Raw genomic sequence first — 19,664 nt, 5'->3', positions numbered from 1 at the left:
CTCACTTCAAACTTGGCCCTGTAGAGGTAGTCACTCGGCTTATCCACCACCGCCCATTTCAATGCCAGAATTGTGCGTGGGATAGTTTCTCTTGTAGGGCGACAGACTGGCTGACAAACGCCACAGGCCTCAACCCAGTGCCCTGATCCTGGTACAGGATGCCCCCTAAACCCTCTCGGCTGGCATCTGTGTGCAGTACATACGGCAATCGGGAGTCCACAAGAGCCAGCACCGGCGTCTGGGTCAGCAGCTCCTTCAGCAACTGAAAGTCCTCCTCACATTTTGTATCCCACCTTGGTTCAAAGGGCTCCGACAAGCTGAGATTCTCTCCACCCTCCTGTCCTTTTCTCCCCCTCCCTTTCTTCCCCAAGGGAGGGTAACCGCACAGAAGCTGATTCAATGGGTGACTCACTTTCGCATAGCCTTTCACAAACCTCCGATAGTAACCACAGAACCCGAGGAGTGAACGCAGAGTGCTCACAGTGTGGGGTCGTGGCCAAGTGGTAACCGCCTTGATCTTAGCTAGGTCTGTAGCTACCCCATGCCGTAAGACTATGTGCCCAACATAGCTAACAGACATTTGGCAAAACTGGCACTTGTCCAGGGAGTTTTAACCCTTCAGCTTTCAGGCAGCCCAGTACCTTCAGCAGCCTCGCTTCATGTTCTTCCAAGGTGGATCCAAATACTATGAGGTTATCCAGGTATACCAATACCTCAAGCAAGTTCATATCCCCCACCGTCTTCTCCAGGACCTGCTGGAAGGTTGCAGAAGCTCCCGAGATGCCCTGTGGCATTGTTTCAAACTGGAAAAATCCCAGGGGACATATAAATGCCGTTTTCTCTTTGTCAGCCTCACTCATGGGGATCTGGTAATATCCACTCCTCAAGTCCAGCACACTGAACCACTTCGCACCACTCAGGCAGGCCAGTGCGTCTTCAATCCTCGGGACAGTATATTGGTTAGGGATGATGCGCCTGTTCAGAGTCCTACAGTCCACACGCATCTGTACCTTCCCATTCTTCTTTCGGGCCGCTACTATTGGGGACACATAGGGGCTTTGGGACTCGGTGATGATCCCAGCTCCCTTCAACTTACACAAGTGCTGCCGAACATCCTCCACCTCTGCAGGGGCCGGTCACTGCGACCTTTCTCTGAACGGGGTATCCTCAGTCACCAAGATAGTGTGACGTGTGCTCTTGGAACAACCCACATCAAACTCGTCAGTGCAGAAAACACCTTTCAACTTCAACATCTTCTCTACCAACCTCCTCTTCCAACCTGCAGGAACCAGGGAGTCCCCGAAGTTGAATGACTCAGTGGTCAACGTTCCCCCATTTTCCAATATTTTCTCCCTGGCGTGTCTCACAGGGGCACTAGACATTACCGTCACCAGGAACAAATGTGCCAGGCGCATCCCCCGCTTGAAGGTGACCTCCCTCTTCGTAGTGTTCCTGTCAATCTCTGCAATCCTGCTTGCCTGTACAACCAAGGGCTTCTGCAATTTGGGCCTCACCAGTACCCCAGCAGGAAATCCCGACTCCCCCTCGTGGTCTTCCGGAGCATCCACTAAGAGGGCTTGGTCCTCAGGCATTCCAGGAAATTTGGGGGTCCCCATCACTCTCGCTACTTCCCTGGGCCATACTACTATTGGCTTCGACTGGGTAAACCACACAGTCCCTTGTTTAAATTCGGTATCCGGCCCAATGCTGCCACACACTTCCTCAAAACCAAGCTCAAAATACCGGGTGCGCGGACAATGTTCTCGGAAAGCTCTCACCAGCCTTCTCCTTGCAGGCCCCCATGAGCCTCCTCACAATAGGAGTGTTGGTCTCCACCAGAATTAAATGCCACCCTTCTCAACAGGGTCCGGACAAACCAGCACCAATGTATCGAGGACCTCAGACACTCCCACATCAGCCTCCGAGAACTCTGACTTCACCGACAAGTAACCGTCGTATGGATAATCACCGGCACTGAGTCCCCAAATTTCCAGTGCCCTGAATGGGGTCAAGGGTAAATGCTTCAGATACCACTTGTAAAACGAACAGTACAACAACATGACCTGCGACCGGTGTCGAGTATGGCTTTAGCATAAGTACCCTCTGTCCGTAGTGACACACTGGAGCATGGACCCAATAAGCCTTCAGGAATTGGGCCTTTCGCTTTCAGGGGGTTCCTTGGTACATTGCTGGGAACATGTTCCCCCAGAGACACCAGGCCGTTCCCTCACTTGGTCTCCTCCAACGACTCTCTCTGCTTAAGTACCCTGAGGCTCACTCTCCTTCTGGCGTGACACCTGCTGCCAGCAGCTCTCCGCATTGTTCGTCCCCTTGGGGGATCCGCGCCCCCCCCCCCCATCAGCTGCATCATATGGGGGGGAGGGGGTCACGCCTGCTGATAACAGCAGACATATCTCTGTTCTCAACTCTGCCACAATCTCCTCTACCGCTCCCCGGGGTAGGCTACCTGTGGTCACTTCACCGCAGGGGACTACTACCGAAGACTGTACCCTGCTGACGGAGTCCTCCCGCACCTCCAATGCGTTCTCCCCTCCCCGTGCCTCTCTGATCAGCTCAACAAAAGATGGAGGGGGGTGCATCTCACGAGATTGTCGGAGACCCCAAGCAATCAGGTCCTTGGACTGGGCACCCCTGGCTATCTGGTCCATACTTAACTGATCCACCTCAGCCTCCTGAATGACCCCTCTGCACTGCAAGCAATTTAGCTGCCTCTCTGGCCAAAAACTAAAAGCAGAAAGCTTCTCCCTCTTCTCCTGGTGCATGTTCTGAAACCCCACCATGAGCTCCCTTGAGCTCCCTTGGGCTTCCAGTTGGGCCAAAAGTATTGTCCAGTGCTTGCATGTAATTGACAGCTGTCACTACTGGATATTTCATCCTGACAGCTCTCACAACATCAGTGACCTGCCCATTCAAACTTTCAACCACCCTCCCTCGCTTTTCATCATTGGAGCACTGCCACTCATCTAACAATTGAGAGGTCCTCTCCACCCAAGTCTCATACTCTTCCTCCCCTTCAGGGGTAGGCGTTATTCCAGAGAATAGGCGGAGCCTGCCATAGCTGGGACTTTGAATCTGATTTTTCCATTTATTTGCCAGAGAAGTAAGGGCGGATACTAACTCAGAATTTTCACTCTTCACCGGGGGACGTGGACTGATTAGGCATTCCAAATACAACCACTCTTTCCCCTCACTCCTCAGAAATGAGAGAACCTTGTCTTTGAAATCTCCGCCCCCAGCTACCGCTACCTCAGCGCTGGTCTGCATTAAAATGAGAGCTGTGCCAGCCATTTTATCAAACCTCCGCCCACAATCGCAACTTCAACAGTACTTAACACTAGAATTAACAATTCATCCGGAGTACAAATATCTGCCCCACTGGTTCATTGCTCAGGGTAATCACACAGCATCCAATGGAATCAAGCCTGAACGTAGCCCTCACAATTGTAACTCTCGCTTCAACTAGCGTCTAAATATAGGGGGTGATAGCGCCTGGCCAAACTTAAGAAAGTTTGTGGGGGTGTTGCGCGATGTGTCCCCTGTTACAAATCAGTACCTTGAAATAACAAATAGTACACAATATACGATTAAATGATTAAACTTTATAATTCTTACTTTGACTATATGGTTAGTAAAGAAAACAAAAAAAAGAAAAAGGACCCAATCTTATGAAACAGTCTATTGCGCAATGTTGGAGCTCACTGATAAGCCGATTGTCCACCATCGATCTCCTCCGATCGTCGCTGCCCTTTGGACCCTCGCTCCCTCGCTCCAAGTCCACCCTGTCCGGCGGTCTACCAACTCTCTCTATTCGTGTCTTCTCTCTTCATCTCTCCCCAGCAAAAGACCGCAAAAATCTCTGTTCCAGACTCACAAGAAAGAACAACTGCATTGCAAACCCCGTTATCTCTAGTCATAACCCAAACATTGCTGCTACAGAGAAACCATTACATTATCAGTGAAACCTTACAGCATGTTACACACATTATCATCCAGATCATTAATATAGATGACAAACAATGGACCCAGCACCGATCCCTATGGTACTCCACTACTCTCAGACTTCCAGTCAGAGATGCAACATTCTACGACAGCTTTCTGGCTTCTCCCACAAAACCTCCTCTTGAATGCCAAGCGTCTGAACCTTCCTGATGAACCTCCCATGTGGCACCTTGTCAAACGCCTTGCTAAAGTCCATGTAGACAACATACACTGCCCTGCCTTCATCAACTTTCCTGGTAACTTCCTTGAAAAACTCTGTAAGATTGGTTGTATATGCCTTACGTCATACAAAGCCATGTTGACTATCCTTAATCAGTCCATGCCTATCCACTTATATATCTGGTCCTGTAGAATACCTGCCAATACCTTTCCCACTACTGATATCAGGCTCATTGGCCTATGATTTCCTGGTTTATTTTCAGAGTCTTTCTTAAACTGTGGAACAATATTAGCTATCCTCCAATCCTCTGGCATTTCACCTGTGGCTAAGAATGATTTAAGTATCTCTGTTAGGGCCCTTGCAATTTTTGCACTTGCCTCCCATAGGGTCCAAGGGAACACCTTGTCAGGCCCTGAGGATTTATTCACTCTAATTTGTCTCAAGACTGCAAACACCCCCTCCTCTGTAATCTATATAGCGTGCATGAGTTTGCTGCTGCTTTACCTCGCTCTTTGATTCTTTGTCCGAGTAAACATAGGTGCAAAAAATCCATTTAAGATCTTTCGCATCTCTTTTGGCTCCATGCATTGATTACCATTCTGATCTTGCAGAGGCCCTATTTTATCCCTTGCAGTCCTTTTGCTGTTAAGATATCTGTAGAATCCTTCGGGGTTTTCCTTCACTTTGTCTGCCTGGGCAACCTCAAGTGCTCTGTTGCATTTTTTGTACTCCATATGTACCTCATTTGTTCCTACCTGCCTAAACCTGCTATGCACCTCCTTTTCTGCCCCCTAACCAGGGTCGCAATATCTCCTGAAAACCAAGGTTCCCTAAACCTGTTATCTTTACCTTTTATTCTGACAGGCACATAGAAGCTTTGTACTTTCAAAATTTCACTTTTGAAGGCCTCCCACTTACCAAGTGCACCTTCGCTAGAAAACAGCCTGTCCCAATCCACACTTGCTAGATCCTTTTTGATACCATCAAAATTGGCCTTTCTCCAACTTACAATCTCAGCCCGCAACCTGACCTAAATTTTTCCGTGTTTATTTTGAAACTAATGGCATTATGATCATTCGATGCAAAGTGTTCCCCTACACAGACTTCTGTTACCGGCCCTGCTTCATTCCCTAATAAGAGAACTCTCATTGAGACTTCTATGTACTGATTAAGGAAACTTTCCTGAACACATTTGACAGGGCCATTGCATCTGTCATGCACCCGGCCCGGATACACCTGGAAAACAAGTTCACTTGTGTCACAATACTGTTCCTGGATTTCATTTTGGTGTTTAACACTATTGTCCCACAAACTGTGTTGAAGATATCGTCCTCTATGGTCTAAATACAGCACTGTGCAACTGGCAAATGGACTTCTGAACCAACAGACTTCTGATAGTCAGGTTACACAACCACTCCTCCCTCCTCATGATCCTCAGCACAGGTGACCCCCAGACTACACTGAGCCCATTGTTGTACACTCTGCACGCACTCGGCCAAACACCCGAGGAATGACATTGCCAAGTTCACCCGTGACACAACAGTGGTGGGGCTCTTCACTAACAAGGATAAGACATCCTGCAGGGAGGAAGGGGAAGAGCTCAAGGCCTAGTCCCAGGCAAATCACAGTTTCTTCAATGTCAACAAGACAGAGGGGATGGTTATTGACTTCCGGAGAACTTGCACCACTCACACCCCTCTTTACATCAGCGGCACAGCAGTGGAAACTGCAAGCAGTTTCAAACTCCTGGGAGTACACTTATTACACAACCTCTCATGGTCCCAGAACACATCCTACAGAATCAGGAAAGCTCACCAATGCCTCTACTGTCTGAAGAGAGCTGGACTGTACACATCTATAGTCACGCCATTCTACAGATGCATAGTGAAGAGCATCCTAGTGTGCTGCAACACTGCATGGTACAGAAAATGCACTGCGATGGACAGAAAGGCCCTGCACCTGCCTACCCACCATCAACGACATAGACAGAAAAGGGCCAGTAATATCATGAAGTATTTCACCCACCTCACTCATGGACACTTTTCCCCACTCTCATTAGGAAGGAGACTACGTAGAATCCATACCAGACTCAAAAACAGTGACCCCAAGCAGTAAGGGTACACCTCCACCCACTAATTCACTCCCCAACTCAACCCCCACCAGCCCTACTTTATCACTTCCTGTCAGTCTCCATATGTACAGACACTCCTGTGCCATGTCACTTTCTGGACATACAATCAGTCTAATGTATATAAGCTGTCTTATGTAATCATATTTATTGTTTTAATTATTGTGTTCTTTACCATTCTTTAATGCATTGTGTTTTTTTTTGTGCTGCATCGGATCTGGAGTAACAATTACTGTTGATCTGATACCATGGAACTGAAATTTAGCAGAGAAAGGCCAAGAGCTCTTAGTCTACTCAAACAACACCTCAAGGAAGTAGAAAGGCAACAGACAGAGTTACCCATGAGGCATGAGGGAATCACTGTGGGATTCATTAGACCCTTGTGTTTTATGAACTGTAATTCAAAGTTCTTGCAGGAATAGAATCTCCATGGGAAAATTTTGTTCAGAGTAAGCATTTTTAATGAATGAATGACAGTAAATTGTATTTCAAAAGTTTTAGGAAAAGGATCCATGCTTAGTCAACTGTTTACTGTTTCAGACAATTGGGGCTGCATTTGTAGCCAAGCTCATCCATGTTGGTGAAAAGTCAATCACACTTGGCATCTGGGTAAGTGTTTTGATTCTCAACTGACAAATGAAACGATTATTTGGCAGAGTGGGCTTGTTAGGGTTGATAAATGAAGCCAGTTTTAACTGGGTTTCTGTGGTTGATTGGTTCCCTCTGGGGTGAAGCTTATTGCGTAATCCTACAAGTTAGAAATGAGAATAAGTGAGTGCTTGTCTGCTTCATCAGCAAGTATAAATACAACAAGGAATTCCGTGAATGTGGAACAATTTAAATATGCTTTTGTTTCAGTTTTCACATCATCCTCTGGCTGAAAAGTAGAATGAATAGAATTACTTTGTCAGTATATGTGTTGTACATATGAAGAGTTTCTGTCTGTCCATCATTTAAAATGGGAAACTTTAAGGTGCTCAATGGCAAACTTTAAGGTGCTCCTCATCTCTGACATGCTTGTATCCTGAGACTATGTCCTTTGGACCTAGACTCCACCATTATAGGAAACATCTGCTCCACGTCCACCATCTTTGCCTCTCAATATTCAATAGGTTTCAGTGAGAGTCCCTTCCGTCTCCCCCTTCTAAACTGCAGTGAGTATGGGCTCAAAATCATCAAACGCTCCTCGTGCGTTAACCCTTTTATTCCCAAATCATTCTTGTGAACCTCCTCTGCACCTGTCCAATGCCAGCACATACTTTCTCAAGTGAGGGCACAAACTGCTCACCATTCTCTTAAGTACAGTCTGGCCTCTTGGATTTGGCCAATGTGCCTTCACTGGAGTTTTTTCCCCCCATTTGCACTATACAAGGGGGAATGGATGCAGCATGATTACCTGGAATGTCTTACTGTTTTTTTCAAACTATTTTATGAAGTAGGGGGCATTTGGAAGACCTTGTGCTAGTGGTGCAGCTAGTAGAGTGCTGTTTCAGTGCCAGAGAACCAGGGTCACTACTCATCTCTGGTTAGTCTGCACATTCTCCCAGTAACCATATGGCTGCCTTTCCACATCCCATAAAAATATGGGCTGGTGGGTTAAATTGCCCATGATATGCAGATGAGTGGTTATATCTGGGGGGATTTTAGGGACTTGAAGGAAATAAAGGGAGAGAGGGATTATCAGCAAGCTGTCATAGACTCAGTGGGTGAAATGGTTATCTTCTCTGGTAGTGAAAGTGAGATGTGGCTATCACAGCTCAGGTCAGAATCTTTTCACTTACAAGTCCTAATAATTGCAAATTAGTCGATCGTCAAAAATGCTGGGACATTAGTTTGGGATATATTTGTAAGTTATGGATGTAATTTGTTTCCTGATCAGGACACTGCAGGATCAGAACGGTACGAAGCCATGAGCAGAATCTACTATCGGGGTGCCCGAGCAGCTGTGGTGTGCTTTGGTAAGAAAGATGCCATCATGCTTGCTGTTTAGTCAGCTCGTGCAGAAAGCTATACTTTCTAGAGGACAATGAGGGACTATTCATCAAAAGAAAAGTAATAAATCTCATGCTTGTGTGCTGCTACCCTTTATATAAGTAATGAATTTAGACCTTGCAAAACAACCAGATCAATTATGATGGCAATTAGTAACCAATTTCTGACCTTACAAACGTGCAGTTATAACACGTTGGATTACATCGCAGTTATAACACGTTTTTCATCTTTGATCATTATAAGAGGTACTTTAACAAACAGTAAAATGTTTTAAGTGCAGAAGTCCATTTCAAAGTGTTTCTGATGAGTCTTGGTGTTAACATTGTTGCTATAATGGAACAGTACTGAAGGGATTGATAACATGAAAATTAGTTGGATATGTATTATCTATTGAAACAGTGTAAGGTCACAAAACAAAGCACGTCGGTCAGTTAGGTTGAAATAATACTAACTGAAAAGTGTGCTTACAAACTATCTTTAAAATTTGCGGGATTTAAAAGACAAAGTATTAATTCAGATTTTCAGACAGTGGTGTTCTGTTGGAAGCAGACAGTCTAGGCAGAACAAGTACATTTGCTTGGAAGCATGTTACAGATAATGTTGTTTAAAACAGTGTAAGTATGGCCAGGACAGTTAGAGAAAACAAAGGAGGAATTGAAACATTCAAACGGCTATGTAGCTGAAGCAAACACAGCATTCAAAGGACAGCTCTGTCGGTAGCAAGATAAGGAATGGCTCCTGTTGTGTATTTAATATTTCAGTAATATTTGAGTAATTTTGTTTTTGTGTGTGTATATGTGTGTGTGTGGCAGTGTACATGTGTATATAATATGTATATGTGTATTTATATACAGTATACGAGACTGGGCAACAGAGAATATATACCCGTATATGCATATGTGTGTGTATATTTATGTGTATATCGTGTGTATATATACATGTGTGTATGTGTATATATACAAGTGTGTGCATTTACATGTGTGTCTGTGTATACGTGTGTATACATGTGTGTGTATATATATGCATATGTAGGTGTATATATGTGTGTATATTGTATACAATATGTGTGTATGTGAATTGCATACACCATTGTGCCTCATGCACATATTGTTTAAAGGAAAAATCAAAGTTTTCTGAAACTCAGTATTTTGATACTCATCCAACTAACCTAGATGAAAAGTTGGATCACTGGAAGCACAGAGCCAGTTTAGTGAGATGGAGAACCGCTTCATGCTGCGTGGCCCAAGCTGTCACTGCAGCAGCATCCAGGTTTTACAGCATGGCACCACTCAGTGCTTGGACAATCTCAACAAAAAAAACATTGGCAACAAAGTATTTTTAAAACAAACCTGAGACGGCTACCAACCTGTTGAAGCGCAGTGAGACATTCAAGCTAAAAAAAATGCAGAAGGATTGGCAATATGGTCAAGTTAAAAAAGAATCAGAAAACAGAAGGTTCATGAAGAGTGATGATAATCATTAATAAAAAGAGCAGAAATGGCTAGCTACATAGGAAAGATTGACATGCTTGATTACACAACTGGGAACTGGCTCATGTATATTGAGCTAATTCAACTGTATTTTAAAGTAAATGAAATAGCCGATGAGAAATAAGTACCAATTTTACTGAGTGCATTGGGTTTAAAGGCATACTGTTTGCTTTGAAGTTTAACTGCTCCAAACAACGCATCCGAAATGAGCTTTGCTGATAATGTGAAAATAATGCTGGAACTTTTAGAACCAGAGCCATTGTTGATTGCAAAACGTTTTAGGTTTCATAAGTGGAATTTTAAAAAGCGAGTCTAGTTCAGTGTACTTGGCTGAATTGAGGTGATTCAGCATTGTCAGTTCGGTAATACTAGTTTTATTTTTGCCTGCACAGTTTGTATTCTTTTGTACATTGGTTGTCAGTCTTCATCTGTTATGTACAGGTTTTTAATAAAAGCCTGTTGTATTTCTTTTTGCCCGTAAATGCCTGTGAGAAAATAAATCTCTAGGTAGTATATGGTAACATATTCATACTTTGATAATAAATTTACTTTGAACATTGAACTTTGAATTCTACTTTGAATAAATTTATTGTAGCCAGGATAGTGTGGTGTGGTTACAAACAATTCTCTTGAAAATTAAATAGGTATTGACAAATCTCACAAATAATGCTCTCCACAGTATTTTCCAAAGCAGGGATTGTAGGCACTGTCAGATAAACTCTAGTTATGAAATATGATCTACTACATGAATTTTAACAGTAAAAGAAGCAACTGAATTAATTTGTCTTAAATTGCTGCTTAATCTGTTGGAATAGACTTCTGTTGTTTGATTAAAAATTCAGAATGTGCATACGAGTTAACAAAACTGGCCTTTTAAACCCCCTGCTTACAGTGGCTGTCCACTTTAGGATTATGCATCACTATTGAACGGGCTTCTGAGAAAAGGTGCTGAGAATATTCAAAATGTTTGGGAAAATCTGTAGTGAAAACGTGACTTGTCTGGCTGTTGAACTTTTATGTTAGCTGAAAACAGAAATGAAGTTCGAAATTGCAAAGAAAGGTGGGAGAGAGAGAGAAAATAAAGGTCTATGATTGGGTCCTCCATCCCATTGTTGACATGACTGTTTGTTCCCTTGGTCTCTTACCTTGCTCCTGCCTCCTTTTCTCTATAATTTAATACTCACCTGATAACTAATATTTCCCTGTGTGATGATAGATTAACCATTCAACCTTCCAGTGTTTTGTATCTTTATTTAAGATTTCCAGCATTGTAGTATTTTGGATCACTGAATGGATTTCCTGTTTTCCAGATCTGACTGACAGTAGCAGCTACGCAAGAGCTAGATTCTGGGTGAATGAAGTCCAGAACTGTGAAGAGGTGAATTTTGTTATAATATTGAGAAGCTTGCACTAATCTTAAGGCTTTTGAAATTAATTAGCTCTTCTTTCTCGTTTAATTCTATTTCAGGAAAAGTCTTGCACTAAGGGTTTATAGTTTAGAAAAGTTTTGGGATTTTGGCAGAGTTTTTTTCCATGTGGATTACAGATGTAACCTGCTCAGGGTTTGTTGCTGGATTTGTGCTGTGAGTTGGTGATTAATTTGTAACATAGGATTTCCATATCAAGTTTGAGTTGTAGGTTTGTAGTAGGGCAGTTCTCACTTGAGTGTTTATAATTCAGATTGACTTACAGTGTCCTCTGTCTTTCAGCATTGCAAGATCTACCTCTGTGGAACAAAGAGTGATCTTGTACAAAATGATCGCGGTGCCCGGGGAGTCGATTATCATGACGTTCAGGATTACTCAGATGGTAAAGTTTACTAGTTTACAAGCCACTCAACTACTAGACCTTAAAGTTAATATGTTCTTTCTTGGATTAAGGTTGGTAAGGAAGGAGGATAAAAGTCAAAATAGTCCCTATTGGTAATAATTTTGAAAGATTTGGTGTGAATTTCTTTGAAGAAGAAGAAAGAAAAGTGAACACTTGCCTCTTGCATCTTTCTAGTACTTTACTCATTTTCCTGGTGCAGCGGAGGCTGAGGGGAGATTTGAGGGGTTTATAAGCTTGTGAGAGGCAGTAGAGCTATTAGGACTTGATGTTTCAATCCCTAAGGTAAGTTGGCACTCTTGATGTTGGCAGTGGGTTTGGAGTGGTGACAAGTACAGAGGGTAGGTACGTCATTGGGGTCATCAGGTGGGCACCCTCCTTCTTTGACGTTTCGTTGATAAGTCCACAACGTCTCCAGAGGGCTCAACGGTGCACCTGGCATCCCAGGTGCACCCCCCTCAGTACCATACCCTCCTGTCTTCATCTTGCAGCCCAGTTGTTGTCTTTCCTTTTAATCTAAATCCAGTTGCTGCTTTCTTCTGCTGCATTTGACAAGGACTTGATTGCTTGTTGGAGGGAGTGACCCCTCACCCCCATCCTCTTCACTGGACAGAGTAAACAGGGAGTATCTGTTTCCCAGGGTTGAAATGTCTAATACCAGAGGGCATGTATTGAAGGTAGGTTTAAGGGGGGGGTGAGGGGGATGTTTTTTTACTCAGTGTGGTGGATGCCTGGAATGCACTGCTGGTATGGTGGTAGAGGCAAATACATTAGAGGCTTTTAGAGACATTTGGATTGGCATACGAATATGAGGAAGATGGGAGGATATGGACATTGTGTAGATAGGAGGGATTAGTGTTTGGACCTGTTCCTGTGCTGTACTGTTCCATGTTCTACTATTTCCCATTGTCAATATGAACAATGGTTATGCTACTCAGCAGCAGCCAGCTCATACACAAGAAGGTCCAATGGGAAACAATGCATGATGATCAGATGAGGTCTAACAAGACAAGAGAATATACATTAATTATTAAGATATTAAGTGGTAAGGAAAAACTTTAGGCGTGTATGCCTGCACATCCTTAAATATTTATAGTAGTTAAAAATATACGATCAGTGCTTTTTCTTCACTAACTGAGGCATGGATTCTAAGTTTCTAAGATAGTTTTTTGCAGCAATACATAGAGGTACCAATGAGAGAAGGGGCAGTGTTGGATCTCTTGTTAGGGAATGAGATCGGTCAGGTGACAGAGGTTTGTGTTGAGGAGCACTTCAGGTCCAGTGATCACAATGCTATTAGTTTCAATATCATTATGGAGAAGGATAGGTCTGGACCCAGGGTTGAGATATTTGATTGGAGAAAGGCTAACTTTGAGGAGGTGCAAAAGGATTTAGAAGGAGTGGATTGGGACAATTTGTTTTATGGGAAGAATGTAATAGAGAAATGGAGGTCATTTAAAGGTGAAATTTTGAGAGTACAGAATCTTTATGTTCCTGTTAGGTTGAAAGGAAAGGTTGAAAGTTTGAGAGAGCCATGGTTTTCAAGGGATATTAGAAACTTGGTTCGGAAGAAGAGAGATATCTACAATAAATATAGGCAGCATGAAGTAAATGAGGGGCGCGAGGAATATAAGGAATGTAAAAAGAATCTTAAGAAAGAAATTAGAAAAGCTAAAAGAAGATATGAGGTTGCTTTGGCAAGTAAGGTGAAAATAAATCCCAAGGGTTTCTACCGCTATATTAGATTAGATTAGATTAGATTATGAGAACACTCAGTCCTCTTTTATTGTCATTTAGAAATGCATACATGCATTAAGAAATGATACAATGTTCCTCCAGAGTGATATCACAGAAAACAGGACAAACCAAAGACTAACACTGACAGAACCACATAATTGTAACATACAATTACAGCAGTGCAAAACAATACCATAATTTGATGAAGAGCAGACCATGGGCATGGTAAAAAACGTCTCAAAGTCCCGAGTTGATCGACTGCCAGGTCCTCGATAGCAGGCGGCAAAAGGGAGAAACTCCCTGCCATAAACCTCCAAGACACCGACAACTGCCGATGCCTTGGAAGCAGCCGGCCACAGCCAACACCAAGTCCGTCCATCTGAAAACTTCGAGCCTCCGACCAGCCCCTCCGATACAGCCTCCCGAGTGCCATCCTCTGCCGAGCGCCTTCGACCTCGCCCCAGCCGCTGAAACAAGCAAAGCTGAGGATTCGAGGCCTTCTGCTCCGGGGATTCCGGTTACCACACAGTAGCAGTGGCAGCAAAGCGGGCGTTTCAGTAGTTTCTTCAGATGTTCCTCCGTACTCTCACGTCTGTCTCCATCAAATCAGAATTGTGCACGGTCCCCTACTTGACAGATTACAGATATCATTCACTGGAGAGGCCGCACGCTGTATTAACAGCAAAAGGATAGTGAGGGATAAAACTGGTCCCTTATAGAATCAGAGTGGACAGCTATGTGTGAAGCCAAAAGAGATGGGGGAGATTCTGAACAATTTCTTTTCTTTGGTATTCACTAAGGAGAAGGATATTGAATTGTGTAAGATAAGGGAAACAGGGAAGTTATGGAAACTATGATGATTAAAGAAAAGGAAGTACTGGAGCTTTTAAGGAATATAAAAGTGGATAAGTCTCCGGGTTCGGACAGGATATTCCCTAGGACCTTGAGGGAAGTTAGTGTGGAAATATCAGGGGCTCTGACAGAAATATTTCAAATGTCATTAGAAACTGGGATGGTGCTGGAGGATTGGCGTGTTGCTAATGTTGTTCCATTGTTTAAAAAGGGTTCTAAAAGTAAACCTAGCAATTATTGGCCTGTGAGTTTGACGTCAGTGGTGGGTAAATTGATGGAAAGTATTCTTAGAGATGGTATATATAATTATCTGGATGGACAGGGTCTGATTAGGAACAGTCAACATGGATTTGTGCGTGGAAGGTCATGTTTGACAAATCTTACTGAACTTTTTGAAACGGTTACTAGGAAAGTTGACGAGGGTAAAGCGGTGGATGTTATCTGTATGGACTTCAGTAAGGCCTTTGACAAGGTCCCACACGGAAGGTTGGTTAGGAAGGTTCAATCGTTAGGTATTAATATTGAAGTAGTAAAATGGATTCAACAGTGGCTGGATGGGAGATGCCAGAGAGTGGTGATGGATAACTGTTTGTCACCTTGGAGGCCAGTGACTAGTGGTGTGCCTCAGGGATCTGTACTGGATCCAACGTTATTTGTCATTTACATTAATGATCTGGATGATATGTTAAACTGGATGAGTAAGTATGCAGATGATACTAAGACAGGTGGAGTTGTGGATAATGAAGTAGGTTTTCAAAGCTTGCAGAGAGATTTAGGCCAGTTAGAAGAGTGGGCTGAAAGATGGCAGATGGAGTTTAATGCTGATAAATGCTAGGTGCTACATTTTGGTAGGACTAATCAAAATAGGACATACATGGTAAATGGTAGGGCATTGAAGAATGCAGTAGAACAGAGGGATCTAGGAATAATGGTGCATAGTTCCCTGAAGGTGGAATCTCATGTGGATAGGGTGGTGAAGAAAGCTTTTGGTATGCTGGCCTTTATAAAACAGAGCATTGAGTGTAGGAGTTGGGATGTAATGTTAAAACTGTTCAAGGCATTGGTAAGGCCAAATTTGGAGTATTGTGTACAGTTCTGGTCACCGTATTATAGGAAATATGTCAACAAAATAGAGAGAGTACAGAGAAGATTTACTCGAATGTTACCTGGGTTTCATCATCTAAGTTACAGAGAAGGGTTGAACAAGTTGGGTCTTTATTCTTTGGAGTGTAGAAGGTTGAGGGGGGACTTGATAGAGGTATTTAAAATTATGAGGGGGGTAGATAGGGTTGACGTGGATAGGCTTTTTCCATTGAGAGTGGGGGAGATTCAAACAAGATGACATGAGTTGAGAGTTACAGGGCAAAAGTTTAGGGGTAACATGAGGGGGAACTTCTTTACTCAGAGAGTGGTAGCTGTGTGGAACGAGCTTCCTGCAGAAGTGGTTGAGACAGGTTCAATGTTGTCGTTTAAAGTTAAATTGGCCAGCTATATAGACAGGAAAGGAATGGAGGGTTATGGGCTGAGTGCAGGTCGGTGGGACTAGGTGAGAGTAAGCGTTCGGCACGGACTAGAAGAGCCGAGCTGGCCTGTTTCCGTGTATAATTGTTATATGGTTATAAGTGCAGGGAGGTCATTCTAGAATTGTTTACATGACTAGTTAAGCCAGAGGTTGAATATTGCCTATAGATATGGTTACCATATCACAGGAAGAATGTATTTGGACCAAAGGCAGTACAGAGAAATACACTCATAACTTTGTAGTCAATAGTCTCATCAGAAACAGCTGAAAAGTAAATTGTTTCTCCTTTCAGTACGCAGTTTCACTTGTTGAATCTTTCCAGCATTTTGTTTTTGTTTCTGGTGTCATGCATTTTGTTTTACGTAGATGTACTTGATTAATTAGGATATTTATAGGATTTATTACACCATAATCATTGGGCTTGTTTAAATGTGTGTACTTCGATTCTGAACACAAGGAAGGCATGAGGAGAATGTCCAAAAATATGACAATTTCAAATGTAGCCTGCTCCATTATTATCAACTTACCTTGAGATATTTGGCAAGTACGTTCAGCAATCTTGCATTAAATGTAGTTACTGATTTCTGTTCTCTGAATCTGCAAGTCATATATGCAATATCTGTCTTTTAGAGATTAAAGCCAAGCTGTTTGAAACCTCCAGTAAGACTGGTCAGAATGTTGGTAAGTTCGTATTTCATGTCTTCTTCTCACTGTGGGCAAAAGGCCCTCTGCCTGTTGTTCCTTTGTAGCCACCATCAGTAAGATTTGATAAGCAGATTTGGTATGATAGATTTTAAAAATAGAATGCATTATTTTATAATGGGGTTGGAGGGTTTTTAATGAGACCATTATGAAGAATCAAGTGGTGTAATGAGGTCTAAAGGAACTTAACTGCAAAATTAACAGATTATTGTGTACTCTTTATTTCAGATGAACTCTTTCAGAAAATAGCAGAAGATTACGTGAATATAACAGCTTTCCAGGTGACAACAGGTAAACACTGTGGCATGATCTTCTGCCTTTGGGGTTGTGGTTCAGGTGGTTCAGGCTGAATGTAGACAATATAAGGGTGGCCGTGTGTGGACATGCTAGTCTTTGGGAGGTTTGGGATTCTGAAAGTGTAGCTATTATTGGATCTTTAACTTTGTTTTCTGTTCTTAGGAGATGAAGCTGTGAATTTGGCTGAGAAGAAGAAATCTCCCTATTTGTTTAGCTGTTGTCACCAATAGCACCAGATTTGCCAATATTTTAAGGAGACATTCTTGCACAAATTCCCTGGACTGAATCTCCTTACTCAAACTATTGGAATATGCTCTCAAGAACTTAGAGGCTGGATCAACACAATGTGACAAATGGGCAGTGTGATGTCTAAATGATCTCTGAGCCTCATACTGAAGTGACCTTTGTTGTTGGAATACTTCTTTTGAATTCATCATGGAGTCCTGTGGATAATCTCTACAAACAGCTAACCATAAGGCATTTAGAAAGTTCTGAGATTTTCTGCATAATGTACATTTTTTGCTTTATTTTGTGATAATTCTTTTTGTGTTATCTAATGAAAACAGTGGCAGATCTCAGGAGTATTCAGCACACCAAGCAGGTGCACTTCACCTGTCTTGTTGCTTCACTGGCTCCTAGGTTCTAGGACCTGTGTTTCCATATCTGGAATTTTAAACAGTGCATTAACTTTTTTTTTGTTTTGGAGATTATTTTCAGCTAGTACTGAAACAGAATAGGCTATGTTAGTATTGGATCTTGATGCTGGTGAGGACAAGTAGGAGCTGAATAGGACGAGTTTGCACTGAGGGTCTACTTTATGATTTTTAACTATTCTTTATTTTGCTATGCTGTTTCTGAACACGTTCCAACACAAAGAGCGTCCCAAATGCACTAGAGTTTTACCCCTCTGATCGAAGAGAATTCTAAATTGCTGCTCAAAGGTGTAACACTGACAAAAGCCCAGACAGTCTTTGATGTACCTATACTGCCTATTTGTCGTGGATGAAGAGGAAAAGGAGAGGCTGGGAGCTGTTGTGGGACTGCAGAATATGAGATATCTGCAAAATAGGAAATGCTATGCTTAGAGGATGGTGACTGCAGTAGGATTTAATGCCAGTCCAAATCTCGGAACATCTTTCTAGGTGCCCTTTACTACTTTTGACTATATGAACTCTATCATGTATGAACCCTACCATTTACAGGTAGTAGCCTTTGTGCCACAGCCAACATGTTAAGCATTGCAAGTTCCCCTGAATTATGATTATCTTAGTTTTTGCCATGTACACAATGATTCTGATCATTGCAGGCAGCATCGCCCCATCATTCCCAATACAACTGGCCGTTAACTCTGGGGAAACTCTTAATATTAGCCTTGGAAGGAGGTTAGTTGTTAAATACTAATAGTCTCTTGTAATGCAGGATACATTTGGGTAGACAGAAATTGCTGTTTATGCCATCTGTTCAAATTTAAGGGGACAACTGAACTCTAGCAATGGTTGGCTATTTTACTGAAACCTGTGAAGCCTTTTAGTACAATTAGTTTTTAAATCATTTTCTCCCTTTCTGCCCTGTTGTTCTGCTGTTAGGAGAAGTATTCTCCAATAGCTTCTGCCTTAGTGGCAGTTGCAAGACCGTCGACCTAATTTGATGAAGCTTCCTGATTTAGTCACTATCTGAACACTTGCTGTGCCCAAATTTCAATATGAAAATACTAAAACTTGTATTAATACCCAAGGTGAGCTCAATGTGGTCTACTTTTTAATAATGAAAAATATAAGCTAAACTAATAATTGAAAATATTTCATTACCCAAAATCATATCCTCTATATTTAAAGCCATCTGTAGAGATATGTGAAAGTATTTGGAGTTTTAAATGAAAACAAATGGCAGTTCAAATACCTTATTTCTTGGGAGTTTATGAAAGCTCTATTTGTTTAACTGAGATTGAAACTCCCAGTGGCATCTTTTGTCATTGTAGCTGGGATCTTCTCCCTGTTTCATTGAATGGCCGTGCTCAAGTTAGAATATTATTATGATTAAAGTTGTACACATAAACACTTTTATTTTTGGAAATGTCCTTTCATAGAGTTAGCAAGCACTGGTATACTGGAAGCTTTGAGGTACTGAACTGGAAATATTATCAGGTCTTTAGACTAATTCTCAGGCTGAACAAAAAACAATTGCTGAATGGTTATACAGTATTCATGCCCTTTCTGCAGGGGCAGGCAGCCACTTTTAAAAGAGGCAATTAAATATTGCCTCACTGTTGTGAGCACATTCGTTGATCAAAAAGGAAAAGGGCTGCGTGGTTGAAATTCAACTTCATATGCAGCATGGTTACTTGGGACAGTTAATCTTTTTCTGAACTTTTAATTCACACGTTAAGGGTGATTGATTTATGGCTAACACAGAGGGCAGGGACTGTCTAATATTCTGGCACAGCACGACTGACATACTGCTTTCAGATTAAAGTCATATTTATTCTGCATGTCCAAAGGATTGCAGTGCATTTTGCAGAACTAATCAGTGCTGTGAAGTCAGTGTACTTTATAATGTATTGGTCCTCTGAATAAACCTTAAAACCAATTAATTCAGCTGTAAACACTATGATTGGTATCATTACTGACCATTCTTGATTGTCACAAGTCAGTAGTTTTCATTTTAATGTGAGAAAAGAATTAAACACAATCAAGGTTTCAACATGATTTTACTTGAGAACTGACTTTTATTTGTATTTATTCTCATTTATAGCTTTTTGTTTTGCTTGACAGGTTTCCTGCATGTCCTTGCTCTGCTGCTGGTACAGTGTTTAACTACAGTGCTTTGCATTTCCATATCCTACAGCTAAAAAGCCACCAGGTTTAATTGTCTGAATGTGTTGTTTTACATGATCGGGAGTATATACACAATTAACCTCTGATGCTGGGATGAATTTTT

At 42.2% G+C, this 19,664-nt stretch overlaps 1 protein-coding gene across 4 annotated transcripts in view; it reads left to right on the top strand.

Moving 5' to 3' along the window:
* rab24 (RAB24, member RAS oncogene family) overlaps positions 1 to 19,432 on the top strand; it is a 66,074-nt gene extending 46,642 nt beyond the window's left edge. For all 4 annotated transcript variants that reach the window (XM_072263663.1, XM_072263662.1, XM_072263664.1 and 1 more), the window contains 7 exons: positions 6,849 to 6,917; positions 8,188 to 8,266; positions 11,101 to 11,168; positions 11,500 to 11,599; positions 16,359 to 16,409; positions 16,659 to 16,721; positions 16,890 to 19,432. In XM_072263663.1, the coding sequence (XP_072119764.1) occupies positions 6,849 to 6,917; positions 8,188 to 8,266; positions 11,101 to 11,168; positions 11,500 to 11,599; positions 16,359 to 16,409; positions 16,659 to 16,721; positions 16,890 to 16,957 (498 nt within the window). In that variant the 3' untranslated portion in view covers positions 16,958 to 19,432. The remainder of the gene's footprint in view (positions 1 to 6,848; positions 6,918 to 8,187; positions 8,267 to 11,100; positions 11,169 to 11,499; positions 11,600 to 16,358; positions 16,410 to 16,658; positions 16,722 to 16,889) is intronic.
* The last annotated feature ends 232 nt before the right edge of the window (positions 19,433 to 19,664 follow it).

The sequence above is a fragment of the Mobula birostris genome, chromosome 7 (genome assembly GCF_030028105.1).
Source record: "Mobula birostris isolate sMobBir1 chromosome 7, sMobBir1.hap1, whole genome shotgun sequence".
In the NCBI taxonomy this organism is placed as follows: Eukaryota; Metazoa; Chordata; class Chondrichthyes; order Myliobatiformes; family Myliobatidae; genus Mobula; species Mobula birostris.
Note: the sequence above shows the minus strand (reverse complement) of the source record. Positions and strands in the feature narration are given on the sequence as shown.